Raw genomic sequence first — 24,887 nt, 5'->3', positions numbered from 1 at the left:
GTCGCCTCCCTACTTGTACAACTGGAGGTTAAGTGCCTTGCTCAAGGTCAAATGGATGGTACTTATTTTAGAGAGAAGGGTATGTTACTCCTTCATTCTTCTTGACCAAATTTTTGCTGCTGGTCCCAGCTGCTCCTCTCATTTCCAAGCTACTGCCACCCATAATTATTCAATCACATGTATTTTCAGTCTTGTCTCTCGTCAGATGAATCAAGGTCTGACCAAATGTTTCAGATCAGTTGTTGCTGTATCAGCACACCTCCAAACTGGACTGATATCCATGCACACACTCACATCCCTTCCCCCATATGTTTTTTGAAGCTCAAGCATGAGGTCAAGCTAAAGCAATGAGTTATAAATTGAAGCCAGACTGCAAGAGAAGATGAAAGCACAAAGAGCAAAGGGCTGTGTTGCTAGTTACCCATTAGCCTCCAGGTTGACCCAGAATGTCCTGCCTTTGTCCCGGGATAACCCTGAGACAAGTAGTTTAAGACTTTACAGTTTGTACTGAAACTCTGCTAGAATATTTGGAAGTGACATGGTATTCAGTGTGATTGAGCCCGTTACTTTAAGGGAATGTTGTACTATGGGTTGTTTGTAGCCTTATTGTTACAAACTTATTGTGTTAACAATTTTCTAGATGCCACGCTACAACCCAGTGTGTGTCCAGTTAACTCAATTTAAACTACAGATGTTTACTGAAGGTTCATGTAATGAATTTTGTTGACTGACATAAGTCACTAGATTTACCGACTTTTCAGACCCCTTTAGCAACTTTTCTTCACAAAAGCACCTAGCAACATATCTAGCGACTTCTTGGACAAACCTTAGTTACTTTCCATATTAGAGTGAGTGCTTGTTAAATAATAGTCATAATGTGCTGCTTTTCACTACTTCATACTTGTTCTGCTGTCTGACAACAAAAACAGAAAAACAAATAAATGAGAACATTTTTATTAGGAATTCAGCTGTATTAAAATACTGTATATGTGAGCATAGAGAGTAGGAGAGAAGCAAACAGATAAAGGGTGATCCAGCCATATACTAGGTTTTGACCTAGTGTTGTTTTTATTTTAGGGAGTACCAGTGTAACTACGGTCTTTTACAGAGTCTTGCATTATGAGTGATTTGTAGCCTTATTATGTTGTTGGGCTAGTGAGCATTTTTGAATCTGTCTATAGTGAATCTTTCGGAGTTAATCAGCTTTCATTAGACTAGGTAGTCTAGTTTAACCTGCAGGAGTTTCTGAAGGCTTGTGTAACATGTTCTGCTGCCACGGAGGAAATAAGTTCATGACAAGTGAAAATGACTTCTTAGCATCTCCTGATGTCTTTACTGCAGAAATAAACCAGGGAGAAAATCTGTCAAGCAGCCACAAATTACATCTGTCCTCGATGATGAGCTCAAAAAGACAGTCTGAAAAATTTGTTAAAAAGAAAATGTCAGAAAAAATAATTATGCGGGAGGAATGAGAATGAGAGAGGAATCGACTTGCTACAGTAACTCATTCAGCTGAATAGCGGCCACTGGGAAAGTGAGCTGTCTACAGACGTCCGACCGACCAAAACATTTTGCTAAGCAGCCAAACGCTGTTACATTGTCAGATGGCTATGGGAGGATGAGAAAATTGCACTTTGATTCCATTCACTATGAATCTTGTTTTACCAGCGTTATTTTATTTGGCGAATAGTGCGGTCACTTACAAAAATGTGAAGGATTACTTCAGGACACAGTGCTCACTTCACGCAGTGAGCACTATGAAGTAGTGAGCACTATTGAGTACCCCCCCCCGGCAAGCCACCACAGTGCCTAAGCCCTCCAGAAACCTGGGAAAAACCCAGTACTAGTTCGCATTCAAACACAGAAATCTAGTATGAAAAGAAACAAGAAAACAAAAGAAAAACTATACTGTGATACTAAATCTCTCTAAAAATCCCCTCTCTGCAGGACTCAAGGCCTCAGCCAAGCTCAAACCCTGCCAACCTCTGTGATACACATCTAAGTGTTCCACCTCTGTGTTTATACATGAACCACCCATGCTAGTGTTACCTCCGACAAAACAAAACCTTTCTCACAAATCCCATGTTTAACTCTATTCTTCACTTCCCTTCCATCACTTTCCCTCCTTCCTGTCTCGGGTTGGCGAGTAGAGTATGTATTTTGCGGGACAGGTGCATTCACCAGAGTGCCGTTACTGGAGGATGTGCCAGCTTGCCGGCTGAGCTGAAAAAACAGCTGGAGATTGGAATTGGGTTGGGTGTTTCCTGCATTTCTCTCACCTCACAATGAGGTGTAAATGTGGGTCAGCAGGAGCCAGTGGGAGCTGGTAGGAGCTGGTAGTCAACAGCGTTGGAAAGGAAGGGTGGGGTGGCCTTAAATTCCCTGTGCTATAAAGTAGGTTCATGTCTTCAATGGCACCAGTGTGCTGTACTACAACTGAGTGAAGAGTCATATGAAGGGATGCATGTACAACTGCAGAAACACAACACACATACATACACATGCAAAATTTGGGGCCTCTGTTTAAAGGGGTTTTAGCTCCCACACAGTTCTTTCTATTATTATGTATACCTACTCAAATTAAAACAGAGACTTGTCACTTTCCTGTAGTATCCATTATTCTAATTCAAATTTAATTTGCTGATGTTCAGAGCCGGATGAACTCAAAAATGTGTAACTGTCCAAAAACTTCCAGTCTGTACATTTAAAGTATTCAGTCTCGTAGGTAGGAAGCAGACTATGCCCTCCTACAGCAGAGCTTGATGGAAGTTTTTGATAATATATTATGTCAGCGGCACATTTTTTGTTTGCGATTCCTTAAATAATAAAAGTATCCCTTAAATTTGGATATTAATTCTTTTAATTTTGGATATTGTGACCAAAATATGTGCTGAGTGGGACATTTTACAGTTAGAAAATAAACTAGTCAGTGCTCTCTGGTGGACAGACTCTGTAACTGCAACACTGTTTCTGAATTACTTCAAACAAAGTATATTCAGCATTTCTCTACTGCAATTTTGACATTTACATCGATACCAATATTTGTGATAAGCTACGTTGATCCATCAATCAGCCTCTTTTACAAAGTAGTATTGTATAACTTGAATGATTTCAGTCCACCGTGTTTAATGTTGCTTTTGGCTCGGAAAGGACACCCACATAATAGGACAAAAGTTTTCCCAGACTTCTGTCATTTCAGCTGAAAGTCTGACTATGCAAGATTACTTCCCACCAGTAATCACAATTACAGTAACCTGTGCCAGTACAGCACTCCCTCATTTTACTGCTTAACTGGCAAGTTAGAGAATTAGATACTTTTGCATTATGTTGCTTGATTGGAAAAAGTACTTAAATTAAAGCCTGCCTTGAGATCAGACAGAAACCCTAAACATCACTCTAAAAAAAGCAAATATTTCTACACAAGTTAGAATTTTAAGAATGTTTTACTAATCTATTTACAGCACCCTCTTTGCATGCAGACGTTCTCTGGACAATGATTGTTACATAAAGAGATACAATCAATGGACATTTCCAATTAAAGGTCAGGGTGGAAGGCAACAAGATGTCAATCTGTCACCAAAAAGTCAATTCATTTTGTCCATAAACCATCTCTACATTTCACTTAGTTTAATAGTAAACTATATTAGTTCTTTAACAGACTGCAGAAATAACTTCAATTTTACCTCAGTGTGTTATTAAGTCACTTCGATCACATCATGTGTCAGGAAAAAAATCCTGGCATTGTAAAAAGCCTTCGAAAGCACTGCAGTGGGGGAAAAAAAGTTGTGAAATAGGTTTTCCATCCATGCTCCACTTTCTCAGCAGGGACTTTTTCCAAAGAGTGTCAGTATAAGCAGGCTGAAACAGTTCTGACCCTCATGATTAACCATGCTGTGGGCATGTGTCACTTAGTTAAGTCCCACTGCTTACTGCAGTTAAGACTTAATCAATCTCCCATTTGCCACTTGTTTGGTTACCTCAGTGACAAAGTGTGACGCCTTTCAATATTATCCGTTAAACCACTTCATTTCCTGTTTCAAGTCAATGACACAATAGTGCCGATGTCACTGAATGCTTTGCTGTGGTTGACCATACCACCAAGTAGGGAAATCCCACTGATGAATTAAGTCCAATATGAAAATCAATTCATCAGCACCATTTGTATACCAAACCATGCCATGCGACAAACTCCAGCCGGCAAATCATTTCTAAAGACGTACAAAAGCAGGACTGATTCAACTGAAATTCTGTGATTGCGAGCTGACTCCTGCTGCAAATGCAATCCATAATTTGACACAGCACAGTGACACATTAACTTGCTACAATGTGTTTCCCTTTCAGGCTAGAAAGCATTTGTTAGAAAAACATAGAAACAGAGAACATTTGGTTTGGCAAATACAGCAAACCCTACATTTATTCCAGATACAAAGCCGCTGGTCTATGGCCACCAACGTGACAATGAATTGCAAGTGGTAGGAAATGCTTTGAATAAATTGTGCGCTCAAACAAGTAAGATCCATCGCAACCACCAGTGACACCTAACAATAGATAATAGTGCATTTAGACGTGTGTACACTATGGGCTGCATTCGAACATAAAGCTTGGGTTAAGACGCATATTTATCTTTGAAAGTGCTTGGGGAGGAAGGGGGTTGTCTGATTCAAAATGAGAAGGGAAGGAAATGAATTCCAAATGGGACCCAGACTGTTAAGGATAATGCAACCCAGCTTGTGTGTATACAGCATATCCATCACATGACACATTTCTATACTCCTCTGCGCTCTAAGTGCAAAACAGAAAGCAAACAAAATCAACCCATAAAATTTTTAACGCATGCATGATGCAACATAAGTTAATGGCTCTGTTAAATGGTTAACTTGCGGAGTGAGGGAAGTTCTGTTCGGGGGAAGATGAGGGAGTAGAGGAGGAAGGGGCAGGGAAGGAGGTGAAGGGGGGGTGGCACCACTCTCCAACATCAACACAGATGGAAATCATTTGTGTCTCAACAAGAGGACGGGTCCACATTCTGCTCAAACAGAGCCGCTGTGGAGCCTCGCACGGCACTTAGGATGCAACTGATGATGTGACTGGAATACTGACTGAAAAGGAATTGTTATGTTAATGCATTAGTGCTAAAACAATTAGCAAAAAAGCCAAGCATTTTCTAGTCTCAGCCTCTTCTAAAATCTGAGGATTTGCTGCTTTTATCTGATTTGTATCATTGCAAACTGAATAACTTAGAGTTTTAGACTGAACAACCAGAAAACAAAAGCAATTTAAAGGCATCATCTTGGGTTCATGGAACTTGTTATAGCAGTTTTCACTATGTTTGGACATTTTAATGACTGAACATTGAATCAAATAATCTAAATATATTCAGAAATGAGAATAACCATTGGTTGCAGTCCAAGATACCTTGCCTGTTGACAAGGCATGATCTAACAAACATGTTGATGGATGGTTTTCAATCAATTGAAAACTGAGTTAAACTTTGTTACAACTTGCTCAGAATTGAGCAACTTGGGTCTGAGATTTTGGTCTGCACTAAGGCACCACAGTTAAAAGCGGTTTCAAGGCTGGGGTATGCGTAAAACAAAACAGGTCGTATGAAATGTCGTCCAACCATGTCTTAATGCAAAAGTATTTTTAGCTGTTCCAAATGGCCACATGAAGGCAGGGCAAAAACCCTGCTATCATAGAGAGGGGCATACCCCGATGAACTGTGATAAAAGCGGGATAGCAGTGCACACTATTGGATATTCTCCTCAATGGCCGTCACGGCTTTAGATTCTGTTGGTTACAAAAAAATTGAAAAAAAAGAAGGTGTATGAAAAATTAAGAAAAGAAAGCTTGAGTGAGAAGTTCAAATCCACATTGGTTGAATGAGTCACCTTTTGAAAGCTGCAAAAATAGTCTCTAACCTCAGAAAGGTTTGGGGGAGTGGGCTTCCAACACTTTAACAATTCAATAAGCACTCTGAAGCATACTGACACCTTTTTTTGTCTACGAACCTGAAGAAATGTCACATATTTCTGATGCTTTGACGTGCAAGACACCAATGAGACCATTAGCTGGTGTATTTAAACATATCACTGTGTTAATTTCCTTGTTTTCATTTCATGGCAGCATGAAATAGGAACACTGTAGAAAAAGTCCCATAACAAAATGCCGATGACAAATCAATTCTTGAAAGATGCTTACTATCATTCTGTGTTCAGTGATGCAATTCCATTGATTTTTGTTCAAACTACTTGACATCTGGATGGAAACCGTACATATGGTTGAGGCAGTAAGCTTGTTGAAGACAGGAATGTATTTCATCCAGAAGATAAAAGAGGAATATTAGTGAAGCATAAATCTTCCATTTGAAAAGAGACAAAAAGAGAAAGATTCTTGTAGTCCTACAAGACTTCAGTTGAATTTTGTCACACTTAGTGGTCATTCTGATGTAATTAGAGCCAGACCTTGTTTTCTTTGTGCGTAAACGCATGTGTACATGTTTGAGTGTGGCTTGTAACACATTGGAAAATGGTACAGTGATCCTCCTTCTTAGATCGCTGAAGAAATTTATGAGGTGAGGGGTGTGGAGAGGATCAAACTGACATGGAAAGATCCCGTTTCTCTCTGAGTGTATATAGTATGTGTATCTGAGCAAACCAGCCAGTTTTACTGCTTTATACTCTTGCACACACACATACACACAGCCCTACATCCATGACCAGATCATGATGGAATTGTATGACAACACCAGGCGGAATGCCTGGCCACTTTTACTGCAGTTTGGAGGATCACCATCATCAATATCAACTTATCATATACCATATACCATATTGGTCCTTCAAATTACATTTGCAAAAGAATCCTGCTAGTGCTAAAACAACAGTATTTTTCAGTTGATTAGTCAATTAACAGAAAACTTATCAACAATTTGATAACTGATGAATTACTGAGGCCTTTAATCAAGCAAAAATGGCAAACATTTGCTGGTTCAAGTGTGAGGATTGGTTGCTGTTCCCTGTTTTATATCATTATAAATTGAATATCCTTGTTTACTGGACTGCTGGACAAACAAAACAGGTGAAGACATCACATTGGGGACTGTGAAAATGTGATGATTGTTTTTCATGACTTTTGAAGTTTTTATAGAACAAATTCATTGACAGATGAATTGATAATGAAAATAAATACTTTCATCCTTACATCTTAGTTGGTGAGCAGACATTTATGTATTTACAATTAGAGGAACAAGTACTGGTTCTTGTGTTACTGAGTGAACCTGTTATTCTAAGGGTGTACTGTGTGTTGTCTATTGCCTTGATTATTGCTAAACAGGTGTTACAAACACACAAACAAAATAATAATAATAATAATAGTTGCCAATATGGTACATTTAACACTATGGTTTGTTTTTGGTCAAGAAATGAATTTTTCTATTTTGGTGTTCTTTGTATTAGACCTTAAATTTTGTTTTGCATTGACTTCCTAATGACTCATTTTATGCCCCACACACACACACACACACACACACACACACACACACACACACACACACACACACACACACACACACACACACACACACACACACACACACACACACACAGAGTGGTTCAGACCAGTTTGAGCTTGATAAACAAAAATGTAACCCAGTGGCTGTCTATTTGATTAGGGGATATCCTGCTGGGTTTCTATGTGCTTGTGTGTCCATGTTTGTGTGTGTTTGAGAGTCGATAACAAGTCTGCCCCTGGGAAACAAGTCTCTACGCACAGATACACACATCATCTCTTTGTTTCTTTTTGCTAATGCTGAGGCTAACAAGTGTCACACATGTGACTATCATGCCCCGCTAACAGTTACACTTTGTGAGTATACTACAATGTCTTGACCTCAGCTGACTGTCCTGAGGCAAATCTGTCACTACAAATGCTATGCAATAATGTAAATGATTGAATGACAGGCTTAGCTGTGTTGGCTTAAAATAGCTAATAAACAAAGGCAAAAGTGGTTAACTATGGCTAAATTTTATTCTTAACTGCTCATATTTTTTGCTAGTTGATGATATATCTACTGAGCCACAGGATTTTATATATTAAACATTGGACATTTCTACCCCATTGGAAAACAGATACACGCGTTATGTTAGCTATGCATGCTAGCATGCTATACCTAAGCTCTTAAGTGAACTTAGCATGTCTGCACTCTTAACAAGAACAAATACAAACGACACATCCCTCCATTATTTTACAATGACTTTAGAGCAGCTAACACAGCTAAAATTGTTAAGATTTTGCTGGCAATTTAACAATTTAAATGTGGTAATACCACGACTTCTAATGGTGCTTTGCTAACACAACAATAATAAATTATTGTAAAATGTTTCTACCTGGAAAGAAGCTACAAAAGTGGTAAGTTACACATAATTGTATGAGCATAAAGTAAAATAAAGATAGTGCCATTTGTCTATGTTCATATCCACCTGTTCTGCTAGGGTAGTGATTAGCAATGCCATAGCTAATTTTAGTAATTTCAATATCATTCTATGTACCATACATTTCAGAGTTTGTCAGGAGGTACAGGGTGTGCATGACAAACTGCATAAAAATTCCACATTGAGTAAACACATCATGGCAGTCTGTATAATTTGACTACTTTCCCCTTTGTGTCTGACACACAAGCATTTCATTGTGTAAGTGACAACCTCCATTCAGTTCATGTTATTTTTGTTTGATTAATTTATAATGAGTGCAATAATAATGTCACTTGACTAAACATTTGCAATTGTACTTTACACTGAGATGTCCAGATGTCCTTTCCACTGAGCTACTCTAAACTAATTATTCCTTATATAACAGTGAGGAATCAAAATGGCTGCCACAGGCTTTGCGGTTGACAGAGCACTGATGTAGCTTCTAAAGCCGCAGGCTCTCAGTCTTGCAGGGAGCAATGGTTTGGCTCGGCATTGAGCCTTGACAGGTCACAGACAGACCGTGGCCGTCTCTTCCTCTTCCATACTCTCCCATTCTTCCACAAGATCTCTCTTCTCTATTTATTGCACTTAGACACCCAGAGTAACTCAATAAATATTCTGCTCTGTAAATTAACTACATTTGACCCATTAGAACATGACTAAACAGAGTATGGGTGTTTCATCTGCACTAGATCTTGTTCTTCTTTGTTTCTTCAACTCCCTACCCCTACCCCTTCCACTTTTGCATTCGCCTCCCCTCTCTCTTGCTTTTACCCATCTATCTTTTTTCCCCACAGGCTGAAATTTATACAACTTAAAAGAATTGAGAGTGGAGAGAGAGAGTAGAACAGATTTTTTCTCTCTGCTTGGACAGCTTATCCAGAGGTCAGTGTGGAAATGTGATGAATGGTAATTTCAGAGCAGAGAGACAGCAAGAGAGAGACATAGAGCTGGAAGAAAATAAAAGATAGTAGGTAGGTTTCCATTCAAGTATATTTATGAGAATTGTACTTTAGTGCCGCACTACCTGCACATACTGTATGTTACTTTTAGAGTTTTTAATATACATGGGCTATATTTCCAATTAGCATGTTAAAGTGTACTCGCTGGCTCCAGTATGTTTAAATTTCCCCCCTTTACTATTATTTTCTTCTTTGCTGACACAACAGCAAAGAAGCTGATGGCAGCATTATAACTGTATTATATCTGTTTGCATAAATCTACAGCCAGTTTCCACTGCATATTGTTGTTTACTTCCACATGCACATGTTGAGTATGATGTCTTCATAGTTTTTCTTTTACACATATGGGTTTAGACTTGAGTGGTCAGACTGTAATTGGATATAAGTCACAGTTAAATAAATGTGGGTAAGGATCTGTTTGGCCATCATTCCCATTTTTTTATGGTAACAAATAACATTCTCATTTCTGAGAAATGGGGACATGTTGACAACACTTAAAACAAATTGTAACAGGGCAAGGAAATTTTGGATTTTCATCCCATCTATTTGTGGTAAGCATCCACTTAATTTTGCAGCCAGGCTTCCTGTGCCCAAGTTTTGCTTGAAAATACATGTAAGTAGTTTAGCCAACATAACCAGTACCTTAACGAAATCCCATGGGGCCCACCAACAAACCACAACATAAAATACCTAATTTAAAGCAGAGAATAAACCTCACATTTGTGTAGTGTGTCCAGCTATGTTTTCAGGTGCAGCTTATTCTTTGTTGTGTCAATCACATAGTTCCACTCTCTGGCAGTTAACATTTTTCAGCCTTTTTCAGCTCCTCATCATTGCATCCTGACAGATGATTCAGTTCTGATTTTACAGTGAAGACAAAGAGCAATGTTTTTGACTCACTTTCATTCATTGCCTGCAGTTTACAGCCTAGAATGTAACTAAACTGAGGGGTTGTTTACAACCTGTGTGATTGTCTGACCCCTTGCATTCCTGCCCTTGTAGTGATGTTTCTGCATCCATATACATCAGTCATTACTTTGATGACTACAATGTTATCAAAAGCAGTTATAAAGATTAATGGGCAAACCACAAATATAGGCCCTAGGTTGTAAAATACTGAATTTTCCTTTAAATCCTGACTGTAATGAGGGTTAAGGTTAGTTAACTAAGAAACAAATTAGAAGTGACCACTAAAGATGAACTAACTCTGAAAAGCATTGGTTTGCTGTCCTCTCTGGGTGAAGGTTTTAAGCTTGTGTCAACTCTGACCACAGCTTGCATCAATGATGGGTGTGGTCAGAAGCGTGCTCTATTGCTGCTGTAACCACACCCAACAGTGATTACACAGCATACTTGTACACCCTGGAGTTCACATGTACATCACAGAATCAATGTGAGGAGTTAAACCACGGAAGGGTTTAAAAGTTGGTGTTAAAGTTAAGGTTCGTAGTATGCATGCATAGCCTTTGTATGTGACTTACAACATTGCTAAGAGAAATTTTGGATACTAATGTTGATACAATGTCATAGTTATAGTACCAATACCAGAAAGATACTTTTTTGATACCTTTCTTTGTGATATTTCACCATTTTTTTTGACAAAGACCTTTTTTTTCAACATAAGAAGCCAAGCTCCTACAATGTTATATATCGTCTAAACACAAGACATTTGCTTGATTAAAATGTTACAAAAACTGGCAAAGTTTTGATTTAAATCAAGTTGAAAAATCTGATATTCAGTATCCAGCTTTTGGTACCAGACAGTTTTCAATACGAAGTGCTACAAAGACTTTTCAGTTGGTGCCATTCACTGATGAAGACCTTTAAGATGCAACTGAAAGCTCCAGAAAACCTAGAAAATTGACATTTTAGTTGAGATTATTGTGTAACACATACAAAGTCAGGAATGACTTTCATGCTAATGTATTAAAAAGCATCTAGGCTCGATATTCACTCATTGCACAAATTGATTTTTTTCCTCTAGTCATGTGACAACATGAAATTTTCTCAATCATTTGTCTTGTGACTGTGTACTGAAAAGGTTAACACAGAAAACACAAAATGAAGCAATGTGGTGACCAAACAGGGCTTTCAGCTGTAAGAGTACTGCTATGCATTTTATTTTTTAACATTTCAAAAGCTGGTTAAATTGCAGGATAGAAAATTGCTAGAAAGACAGGAGCAGAGGAGGGAGACAAAAAGTAGAGACAGAGCGACTCACTCCTACTCACTCCTCCTCTCGCGTCTAGGTTTCCGGGAAAACCTGGCCTCTGATTTCAGACGCACGCTGGGGTCACCGGAGGAGGCTGAGTCTGTGGACTGGTTCTAATTACAAACTGCACTGTAAGGCCTTGTGCCTCAGTGTCTGTGTGTGTGTGGATGAGAGGATGTAGAACAAGGGATTGTGGCTTATTGTTACGGTGAGAGGGCTTTGCAAGCCATCACCGCCACCTGCTTTCCATCAGAGGCATCTGCTCCAACACTAATGACACACACACACACACACACACACACACACACACACACACACACACACACACACACACACACACACACACACACACACACAAGACTCCCTGTTATTCCTCATGCTGGATCTCTTTACACATGTATGCTCCTCATATCACTCCCACTATATCACTCACATACACACACACACATATACACACACACACAAACACACTCACTTGCTACAATAAAGACGTAACAGTGCTTACTGACTGTCAGGTTGATTTGATGCAAGTCTCAGTGTGAGACAGGAAAACATACTGCTTTGCAAGTGACTGTTAAAACACATCTTACATGGCTTCCACATCCCACTGTATTATTAAATATGACTTTAATGTGCCTAGATAGATTTTAAGTGTGTTTTAATTTGACTTTTGACTTAATAGAGAATGTCTTGATTGAATGATAAAAATGTGCCGATATCACCAAGTATCAAAAACTGTCAAGTACTGAAAGCTGCCATCAAATCTCTTCCCCCTTTTTTCTAGGGTATTCTTTGATTAGACTGATTTAAGTCAAACTTTTAGGCAAAGTTCTTGTATGGGTGCTTGTATTTAAACAGTATTTAATATTTGAGAACTTTGGGGTCTTCTGTTAAATGAAAAGAAATTGTTTTTGATGATACAAACTCACCATAGATATTGTTCCAGTACCAAAAAACATTTTATGCAACACCCACCCTACTTCATTCACTTCTATCTTTCCTGATTTTCCATGTGTGAGAATCTCAAAAGACACATTTGCTTTGAATGCACAAAAAAGACAGGCCTTATCCTGGGTTCAGACTACATGATATTTTTTTGTAATCTGACTCTGATGATCACTGACTGTTAACGCTCATGACAAAGGGTGTCTAAGATGTGTTTCTCTGCTCCGATGTTTTCTAAACTATGTGAATATGTTATATGAAAATCACATCCAGAACCATATGACATGCAAGCGACTTGCAATGCATTGTTAAAATCGGAATTTGTCAGTGTTGCCAAGACAATAAGTAAAGTTTATGTCATTCACCTGAGAGTTGTCAGAGTTTTGGCACTAGAGCAGCTTTACTAAACCAGAGTTACAAAGAAGGAGACAAGACACAGCACTGGAAACAAAGTGACGCTGAGTTGGTTGGTAAATGGAGGAACACCTCTGTTCGGTCAGACGTCTAAAGCAAATACAGGAACTGAATGTTTATCTTGCTTACATTACAATACCATAGGGTATGGTTACATCTGACAAAACATACAAATATATACACACACACACACACACACACACACACACACACACACACACACACACACACACACACACACACACACACACACACACACACACACACACACACACATACATACACATGTACACTTATATACACATATACACACACACATATATATATATATATATACATATATACAGATAGACACATACACATATACACACACACACAGACACATATACATATATACACATACATACATACACAAACCCACACATATATATATATATACACACACACACATTTATACACACACACACACACACACACACACACACACACACACACACACACACACACACACACAAATATACACACACATATATATACAGACACGTATACATATACATTTATATATATACACACATACACACGCACATATATATATACATATACACACACACACATATATATACACACACACACACACACACACACACACACACACACACACACACACACACACATATATATACACACACACACACACACACATTTACACACACACACACACACACACACACACACACACACACACACACAGAAACACACACATATATAATGCATATACATATGTATAAATATAAAAGGACATGTGGAATACGGTGTTCCCTGGTCAAGTGAGTGGTCAAGTTTCCTGTAGGATTAGATTTTGCCTGACTGCAACTCTTCATCTTTTATAAGAGGTACTGTAAGGTTATAGGTCTTGAGGTCAGGATAGAAGTCTTACCAGCCAGGGATGAGGGATCTCAGGGAGGGGCATCTGAGGTGGCGCTGGTAGACCACTGTGGATCTCTGACTTGAATGAAGGCTCTGGGGAGGAGGAAAAAGACACGGAAAATGAGAGAACGTTCTTTATTATACGTACAGTATACTGTGTAGTGGGCATGAGGAGGAGGAAAGGTTCAGTAGCTGCAACTGGGAATGAAAACCTCAGTTTAGGCTCTCAGCTTTCTTCAATAACAGGGTGTCCCAGTGAGGATTTTTTTTTTTCTGTAACATAAAAAATATACTTTACATCAGGCCACTGATAAGAGTTTAGCTGAACTGACTAAAGGCACAAACCTCCCAGGCAAGTTCTTTGTATGGCCCCAGAAAGGCTTAATCTGGCTCTAGTACTAGATTTTCCCATACAGTGGGAGTTATTCCTTATTTTTGTGTGACTTTGCATCATTATCCATTTGACTTTTATGAGTTTTACTGCAATGACAGCTAATGGCTAATAACATTCTCCGTCTTTGAATTAACCTTGGAAAAACAAAATACAGATGTTTGATGACTGCCTGATAGTGTTTGATAAATCCCTTGCAAATTTTTAATAGTTGTGCTCCTTAAGAAATAACATCAAACTGTCAAAACTTTTTAATAATGTGAACAATTTGTGATGTACACATGCATGTCTAGACACAGTTTACCCTGGCAATGCACAAACCAGATTTGCCAGATCGCTATCAGCACCAAAAACGACCTTATTTAGTGATGGGGTTTCAGCTAGATGTCAACAATCAACATTAATACAATTTTTTTGTCAACGTCATTACAAAAATCAGTGTCTCTACTGAACGTAGCATTTGACATTAGACCAAATTAAGTGGTAAAGTTACCACTGATAGTAACTCATCAGATGTATGTGCTTTCAAAATAAATGCATTTAAATGTGAAGGCAGTGGTAAGCCTTTACTGTGAAACCAGAAGGGCTTTTGTTGTTTTGCTAAGAGTATATTTGGACATCCTCTTTTGTAAGTCATTTTGAAACATTGTACGGACCAAATACATTTACTACTTCTAAGCTCGATGAAGAAATGAGGACTGACGTTACATCTTATTAATGACTAACTTTTAGCTACTGGAGTTAAAAACACCACTGCAGTCCAGCTATGTTGGTTTTAGTTTGAGTGACAAGAATGACAGTGGATAGGTGAAATGGTTAGGTGCAGAAATGCAGAAGCATGTGGTTAAGCAGAATGAAGCCATGTCCCTTATCTGGTATGGTATGGACATACAGTAAGTAGACAGCAAGGGCATCATTGGCTCTGATGACTGCTACTCACAGCAGCTCAACCTGTTTGGAAGGTGTGCATCTGTACATAGCATGATTTCTTAAATTCATTTTCTGCACTACACTGCATTTACAGCAGTTTCATTTAAATTTGCACAAGCCTGAAGAGGATGTTGGTTTATGAACCTTTCCACTTATAGTTAAGATTTGAAGACAAGTTCTAGCTTAATGTTACCATACAGAATTATTATCCCACTGAATCTGAGACAGTGAGGTATACAGATTATGAACTTTGAGAACAGATTACTAGCATCATATCGGTACTCTGTGCATTGCAAGTTTATAGATGTGTCAATTTATCACACATAGACATTCCTGTTATGTTCTGTTTGTTTTGATTCATATCTAAACTGTTTGAAACATTCAGGGGTCATTCATTCACATCTTCAATCATTTTGTTTTATCTTCAATACCCAGCACTTGTATTCTAATCAGTAGCTGTTTTGTTTGGCTGTAGTTTTATCTACAGTAACAGTGAATTCTATCCTAATGGCTTCACCCTCTCTGCATGTGAAAGTTTGTCAGCTATCTGATTATGTAATACACAACTCCAGATAACGCCAAAGTGTTTCTGATGAATGTTATATTGCATTGTGTAATCTCACCTTTGTCGGATAGGACTCTGTGGAGGATGTTGGAGAGGTGCATCTTCTTTTCTCGGACCCCCGCGCTTAGATACTCCCTGTCCAGCAGGTCCAGGAACAGACGAAGCTCACACACCAGCTCCTCCATCGCTGCAGAACAAACACACAGACAATTTATATTCAGGGTTGCCATTATTACTTCGGAAACTACGGATGTTTATTACATCTGTTACATTATTCATAACAGCAACCGATAACTAATGACCTGCTGGAAACATGGAAAAACTGCAACAACAAAATCCAGCGGGGCACGAGCAGCCAGATGTTCAGACAGGTTGTAAAAAAGTCGTCAGTTTAGCCAGATTATCTAAACACTCAGAAAGTAGTTAAATGTACATAACGATCCCTCACTGCACAAAAAAACAGTGTGCGGGCACAACTGAGGTAAGACGCAGGTGGCAAGTAGTGATAAAGTGAATGTTTCGCCAATTACGTCTCAAGTCGTGGTTATAAAGTCCCAACAAGTCCCAAATCAGGTCCAAGTCCTAAACTTCGTGTTTTGCCTTATGCAAGTCATTATGCGCCATTCTGTGCATAATTTACAGATATAATGAATGCCATTCATTTTTTGTTGACCACAGCAGAGTTTTAAAATGCAAATGTGATAAGTGAAAGAATAATCTCTTCTTCCTCTGTCTGCCTGTCTGCACTGACAAATGCACAATATGATTGGCACAATGTTTTTATAACACCAGATTTATTGTCTGGGCTTGTGGATAATATCAAGCCATTCAAATCCAAAAGGCTCAAGTTCAAGTGAAGTCACAGGTCATTGGTGTTAAAGTTGAGTTGCAGGTCTTTGTTTTGATTATGGTAAGTCCAAAGTCATTCATTACCTTACTTGAGTCCACACCTCTGAATAGTAGGTCATGGTTGTACCAGGAAGTCAGTCTGTGAACTGTGATGGATGTTTATGATGGACAATTTGGGTAATAATTTTACTTTTAAGCTTGGTTTTCAATTCCAAAGATGTTTGGTAAACTTCATAATACCCAGATCTCCACACTTACTTGAGTACAATGTTATTATTACTAGTGGAAATGATTTGGAAAATTTAACCTGTATTGCCATAAACAAGAATTATCCTTTAACAGCCGGTATGAAACAAGACCACAAGAACAAGCTGCTGAAATATTAAGTACCTATGAAACACAAACTACACACAGTGATAGGCCACAGCATTGCTCATTAATCATATTTAATTTACTGTATGTTTTAGCTAAAGCTCTGTGCAGTGTGTTTTTGTACTATAAGTCAAAATTAAACAGATGCTGATCAAAAGTACAACATAGTTACATAACAGATACATGGGCAGCCAGGCAAAGATATGAAAAACAGAGCTTTCAGTCAGTCAGTCAATCAGTCAATAATCGAATCAAACAGCACTTCATTCCAGCACGGAGGTCCAGCAGGCTGATCGCTGCTCGGCAGGGACAGACCTGGCAACCCACCTGACAGACATATCGCAGCAGAATTATAGGTGCTGGTGGAAAATACACCACAGCCAACCCTAACAGAGCAAAACAACAGAAACCAAATGTAGTACAGAGCTAGAAGCTTTGGTATGTGTGTGTTCAGTATTTAAGTGTGTGTTTATGTTCGTCCACCTTCACATACTCATATCTGAAAGCTTGTTGTGATATGGATGGCATCAGATGGAGTTCATAAGCATGACTCTGAGCTGGCACGCTCTAGTCATGCACAGCAATGCACAGGCACTCAGGTGACAAGCACCTCTTTCAAACTGAAAATCCTGGTCTGTTTTTTGCACAATCTGTCAACATCTGATTACATCGGAGTGGACGACATCAAACTGGAAACCCTGGATACCCTGACCAGCTAAGGGAAATGGAGGTTCAAAAGGCCAACCTACATCATGCCTGTGTGTGTGTGTGTGTGTGTGTGTGTGTGTGTGTGTGTGTACACACACACACACACACACACACACACACACACACACACACACACACACACACACACACACACACACACACACACTCTGAGGTCCAACAGTATTAGACTACTTCCCCATTCACTTACATATAGGGGCTCTGGCCAATGTTGATTTACATTTTTCATTACAATTTTTACATTATACTAACCAAAAAATTATTCAGTAGATGATGAATGTAATGGGCACATTAATCAATAATTTACAAAAATGCCATAGCTGCATTCCCAACATGGTTTGCAAGCTATGTGTTGCCACAGTTGCAGGAGTGAAGGTTAATGCCACTGAAACGTTGCAACAAATTACAACATGACGAAGATTTCAAGGCAATAAAACTAGCAGACCACATAAACATCCAAAACAGGAGCCTTAAACTACATCACTATACTGCACAAGGTGTCAAAGACAAATGGATAATGCAAAACTGTAGTCCTTAAAGGCAGCACTCACCAGCGACACATGATGCATATCGAAGGTGTTGCCCTCAAAAGTTATGAAACAAAATCAAAATTTTTTATCCTACTTCTGAGTCAGAAAGGCATGTTCTTCTTTAATTCAAGCACTATGCAGTCTTAATATCTAAATATAAGTTGAGGTTCATTCCTTACAGATAGAAAAGTCCCAGAGAAGATGGAGCTTGCACCCCCTGCCAAGCTAGTTGTGATATGTTTATGTTCTTTACATAACCATATTTAATCAGCTCAGTCAACATTTGGGCTAGAAGCACAGGAGGTGTACTGATCTGACCCAAAGTCCAAAATATCCCAGCAGTCTAAAACTAACCAGCCCTCCAACCACTCCACATGTTGAATTCAGGTTAGGGATTAGAATGAGGCTTTTCAGCAGGGACTAAATGTTCTAACAACGTTATTCCAGATATCTGAAATGACGCTACAAGTCTCTTATATCTCCTTCAAAACACGTCCGAATACCAGATCTGATCATAACTCACCGTGCCTATCACACAGGTATCTATGATTAACCAACAACAGGTGAGAACGCTGGTAGCTGGCAAGTGAGGGAAGAGATTCATCCAATTATCTTGGTGTTATGACTTTGATGAATGAATGAATTCTCCAAGAGACATTCATATAGATTTCCAATGGAACTATAATTCATTTTCATAGCTGCAGAAGAGGGTTGGGTATTCGGCAGCAGCTCTGAAGCTGGATACACAGCCGCTTTCACGCATTCCGCACATAATCTGATTATCATACATGAGAGAGGCGGGAGAGAGGTATAAATCGAGTGAACCAATAAGGTGCAAAAAGAAAAAGGGAATGAAAGGTAAACTAGCCAGGAGAGAGTGAAGGTGGGGAAGAGTTCAATAGAGTAGAAAGTTAGATAAAAAAGAGGCAGCATGAGTGATGGAGAGACTGAGAGATATAGAGACACGGTAAGACAAATAGATATGGAGAAAAATTATCACTCTACAACAAAACAACAAAATTTCAAAGTGAAAATAACAATGTACTTAACAATCTTGTTAAGAGTTCGTCTTATGGTGTGCTCACCAAAGTGTACTATATTTCCAAAAGTATATGGACAAAAATGTATGTCCACATACTTTTGTGTACTTTTGGTCTCGGACTGTTTTTCATGGTATGGACATATAGCTCCAATGAGGGGAAATCTTAATGCTACAGCATACATTGACATTTTAGACAACAGTGTTCTTCCAACTTTGTGTCAACAGCTTGTGTTTGTTCCTTTCCTGTTTCAACATGACACTGCCCGTGCACAAAGCCAGCACCATAAAAAATGGTTTTCCCACTTTGGTGTGGAAGAACGTGAGTGGCCTGCACAGAGCCCTGACCTGAACTGTATCCAACACCTTTGGGATGAACTGGAACACCCACTGTGAGCAAGTTCTTATCAGCCAACATCAGTGTTGGAGCTCACTAATGTGCTTGTGGCTAAATAGGAGCAAATCCCTGCAGGGATTTAGGACCAGATTAATGCCAGTGATTTTGAAAAGAGATTTCCATGTAATGTCCAGGTGTCCACATACTTTTGGCAATGTAATGTAATTGCTGAGATCTGGAAATGCAGTGACAACAAAGTGGAAAGAAAAACAAGCAATGAATTGATCAGACAGGTTGGAAACAAGCCAACAGTTTATCCAGGTTATGTAAAACATTATTTGGAGGTTAAAGTGAAAGTTAGGGATAATTAGCAATATTTTGATGCGCTATCAATTTCACGATAGAGCTGAAACAATTCATCAATTCATCAATTAGTTGATTAGCCTGTCAAAAGAAAATTAACTGCCAACTATTTTAATAATCAACTCAGTCATTTCTCAAGAAAAAATACCAATTATTTTCTTGTTTCAGCTTCTCAAATGTGAGGATTAAATTAAGCATATTTGTTGTTGGCTAATCAAGCAAACTAAATATCTGTCAAATAAAGGCAATTTCACATGGATGCAAACAACATATAAAAATCTAATATGGCCATAAAAAACTCCTTGACATTGATTTCCAACATTGCCTACAATAGCTGATCCAACCAGAGATATAAGAGATAACCACAAATGACATAGCAAAATATCTGACAATTGACAAATGTATATAATGTATATACTCTCTTGTCACCTGACCCTAGTTAATTATGCTTTTAGGAATGTTGGCCTGTGTTGTAATAAACTGGAATTATCCTTTAAATGAGAATGAAGCCATCTAAATTTATTAAAGTTCAATAGAACTAACACCAAAAGACCTTTGAGCATATTTAAACTACACTTCACAGTCAAATGGAAGCATCATCAATCATGTCAGCCAATCTGTCAGTTTCTATTCAAAAATGAACAAATCCACAAAGCAGCACTAACATCCCCACTGTAGCGCTACACACTCACACACACCCTGGATCACTTTCACCAGGCCTGTTTTTATATTACAGTGAGAACAGCCAAGCACTCTTTACTGCTCCATTTACTGTTTCATAGAGCTTTGGGCAACCTGTGCAATACTTTACCTCCACTAGGGTGGTCAAAAAGCTAAACCTGTGTGTGTGTGTGTGTGTGTGTGTGTGTGCGTGTGTGTGTTTGTGTGTGTTTTGGTGTGTGTGTGTGTGTCGTTAAAACCTAAAGCAAGTTCTCCAGATCACCAAAGACGATGAGGGAAAATGAAGTGGCACAGAGCGAAAAGGACCACCCTCAAACAAGGCCCGAGGGCGAGAAGAAAAATACCTCATTGTGCAAACAAACCACCCACGCCCTTTCTTCAAAAACTCACTCCTTTCTTCCCTCCTTTGTCTGTCTGTCATTCCACTCCTTCCTTCATGTCCATTTTCTTCATTGTCAATCTTTCACTCCAACTCTTTAGTGTTATCTCTCTCTCCGACTTTCCACCTCAATTAGTGTCTGCATATAAATCTGCTACTCCTAATTCCATTATATATGAAAGCATATATGTACTTGTTAATTTATTTTATATTTTGGATATCAAAAATACACGCTTTCTTGTAGAAGTATACCAAACCAGCTGTCATTTACTTGTGTAAATGCATTTTGGTCTGTTTTCAAATTTTTGCTTACATGTGTCACACATATTTTCAATTATGTTTATATGAAATGTATATTCTTAGCTGTATAATTTACCTCTAACCGGATTTGCTATGTCAGCACAAGGCTTGCCATGACAAATGATTGCAGCTCTTTCCAAAAAAAAAACAACTATTAAACCCAACACTTACACACAAACACATACACAGAAATGCAAACCTACTAAAAACACCTAGACAAGTCAGGGGGATGTTTTCACCGTGAGCTATTCACACTTCCCGGAGCTCAGAACAAAGGGGGTTTTCCTGGGTGAGGCATGTGTGCGTTTGTGTAAGGCAATGGGGTCATGTTTGGGTCTCGCAGAGAACTTGAGACCCTCCGGCTCCGTTGTTGTTGTGGGTGCATATGCTTAGCCAGGTTAGAAAGAGGAGGGCTTTCTGCCCTCTTCCCAGAATACAGCTGTTAGGATTGACAACACACTGACAGATGCTGTGGCACTCTCTGTATCTGTCTGTGTGTTTCTGGTGTCTGTTTCATGTTACTAACAGCGTCTTTAACACTTCAGGGATGTGTTTAGTCTGGACTTTTGACAAGCATTCAGGTCATGATCTGCCTCCACACATACACGCTGCTTAAAAGACTTTGCGTCATAACTTGAGCAACAAATGTCAGTGATTTTACAGTCAAACACACATATCATTAAGACAAATCCAGTTTCTCTCACTGAGTTAAGACGGTGGTTTTTCCCTTGAGAAAATGTGTCCCACTCATTCTAATTACAAACCATCAACACCATAAAGCCATGCCATTCTTAATCATCATGGGCTCTTAGTTTACTTGGATAAGTGACGGTTTACAAACATCATAAAGATCTCCGATTCTTGTTTTGGCTCATGCTGCCAAAAATGAACTAGGGTCAGTTCTGATATTCTTAATAGAAAAAAGGTTTCTGGCAGCATGGTGAGAAAATCTGACCTTTTTTCCAATGAAGTTTGGCTTGTTTCATTATTACCATACAAGACAGATGGAGGCAAAGCCCTCTGTTGTAGGGCTGTCATTCTTTCAAAAAAATCAAGTTCAAAGGAATGAGAACTAACGCATAACTATGTCGAATGAATTCAAATAGAACCCATGTATCCACGTAGGGCTGGGAATCAAGAACGGGTTCCAGTTGAGAACGCGTTTCAAATTGTCCGAAACCATCAGAATCATATGCGTCCTAGTTTTCAATTCCTTTTATGATGTCGGCATGTTTTTCTGAAAGCTGTGTACTTGTAATGTCTGTAAAATGGTAACTGTAAATGAGGGTGTAAACACGAACAATATGCTGAAAAATCTTTTTATGCAACATGGGCTTAAACTTTGACCGGGAAAAACCTAAGTGAAAACGAATGCTGTACAAATATTCTCTCATTTCATCCACACCAAAGTCACATGCATGGATTTTTTTCTTGTTTCTATACTGTGTACAGACTCAGAGACAATAAAACAGTTGCACTGATGCTGAAAAGCTGAAAAGAAATTAAGTAGGCCTACTTTTTTTTCCGAATAGTAAATTATAAATAAAGAATATAAACACAATCGATAATAGCATGGGTATCAATAAAATCCTATCAATTCCCATCCCTATATCCATGTAACCCCAAACTATGTTGTAAAATTGACATGCTGAGGCAGGACTGTGGTTCTGAAGGGGACATGTTCAAGCTAAAGTGTGGTGGTAAGAATACAAGTGACCATCCTGCTTCATTTTTACAAGCAAATGGTACTTCAATTAAACATCAAAGCTAGATTGACATATTATGCATTATTGCACCCCATTTCCTTATCACCATAACTACAAAAACTCAAGCCAAATGCAGTCCACTCTAAACAGAAATTTAAAAAAAAATTACAAAGGCTTAGAATGTCCCATCAAAATGGTTCTTCTATACCTGCAACACCTTCACTCTCCTCTATCCATCCAAACCGCCCTAGAACTTATATACTACTATTGACATTCAAAATAATGGCATCCAAGTAGCCTCACTTATTCAGAAACTAAGAATACATGGCATGACTAGCTGAGACACAAAGTGATATTTGCCATAAGCAGAAATTAAGTAAGAACTGGGCAAAAAACTGTTAAAACGGTTCAAAACCAACAACAAAGCCAAGCCAGTCTAGTTGGGGTGATATGCACAAGACAAACATGCCTGGGTACTTGACTGAATAACCTGTCCGGGTGCTTATTTTGGGAATATAATTAGATGACAACATTTGTTACAGTAAAGCTACAGAACATCTTTAAATCCACATCTTAAGACGAATCAGCACATTGCACTTCTCTATCGCACGCCATGCCAAGTCACATTAGCTGACATTAAATCTTATAGAGAAACATCTGCTGCTTCCAACAATGCATTCTGAGAACTGAAATTAACAAAATGGGGTGTGCAGAACCCAATACTTTTGCCATTTCCAAACGATAGCACCTGGTGGGCTTCACTATTGCAGAAGATAGATCCCTCCCCCAGGCATAACAGACTGCTGACGTAGCCAACAGATGCATGAGAAGCCTGAACCACTTACTAAGTCAACCATCAACCAGCCAATCATCTTCAGTGTGTTTCTGGGAAACTTAATTGCACTGTGGGTTGAGTGTTACAGTAAAACGTGGTTGTTGTTAATTGAGGTTGGTTTATGGTCTGGCATCATCATGGTTACTGCCTCCAATGAGCCACCAAAACACAGCAGGGCATCACTGGAAGGCATTCATTTGGATAATATACACATGATTATATAGGAACCCACACACAGAGATGTTGAAGGACTATCATCAGACCAAAAAGGGGCTTAATATTTTGCAAAATAAGGTGTCATCTACATTACTATCATTTTTCTCTAAAAAGGATGATCCTGGGTGTATGAGGTCTATACTAGTGCTTTATTATTGTTCTCAACAAAGCTAATGAAACATCAGCTGGAAAACACTAAGATGCACTAGTCTTTACTTATCCTAGTTGATCAAAAATTCACATGACAAATAACAGAATTTAAAATAACTTATATAACTGTTCCTCATTTTTATTTTAATGGTAACATAAAAGCATCAAATGCACTTCCCCTTGGATGGGAAAAGGCTTATGAACTTGTATATTTTTTCTGAACTGATGGTGAAAAGCTGTGAAAGTCATGCAAAATTACAAGTCATAAATGTTTCATAAAGGGTTTGTAAAAGCCTCGACTTGGACGAACACCAATAGAGAGGGAGAGTTATGAACAGATCAGAGGACGGGTGATGCTGCATTAGTTTATGATGAAAGACAAGCTGTCTCGCTCTCTCCCCTTTTCTCAGGTCTGTAATTATGAGGTTTGTGTGTTTTCTTCGTTCCATTGGACATGCCAAGTGAACATCACAGAGCGGGGCTGATTGCTATCGAAAAGTACAGGTGGTTTACTGTACGAGCAGATGTTTCCCCCACCACAAATACACATCTGCTAAACCCTGATCTGAAGAGGGGGGGTGTTAGAGATG

General features: G+C 38.8%; 1 protein-coding gene across 3 annotated transcripts in view; it reads right to left on the bottom strand.

Annotated features, from left to right (window-relative positions):
- The window catches only part of afap1 (actin filament associated protein 1), a 90,115-nt gene that overhangs the window by 35,553 nt on the left and 29,675 nt on the right, over positions 1-24,887 (bottom strand). For all 3 annotated transcript variants that reach the window (XM_040140963.1, XM_040140964.1, XM_040140961.1), the window contains exons 2-3: positions 15,873-16,001; positions 13,939-14,021 (exon numbers count right to left, since the gene is read on the bottom strand). In XM_040140963.1, coding sequence (XP_039996897.1) covers positions 13,939-14,021; positions 15,873-16,001 — 212 coding nt within the window. The remainder of the gene's footprint in view (positions 1-13,938; positions 14,022-15,872; positions 16,002-24,887) is intronic.

Source organism: Xiphias gladius, chromosome 12, assembly GCF_016859285.1.
Source record: "Xiphias gladius isolate SHS-SW01 ecotype Sanya breed wild chromosome 12, ASM1685928v1, whole genome shotgun sequence".
Taxonomy (NCBI): Eukaryota; Metazoa; Chordata; class Actinopteri; order Istiophoriformes; family Xiphiidae; genus Xiphias; species Xiphias gladius.
Note: the sequence above shows the minus strand (reverse complement) of the source record. Positions and strands in the feature narration are given on the sequence as shown.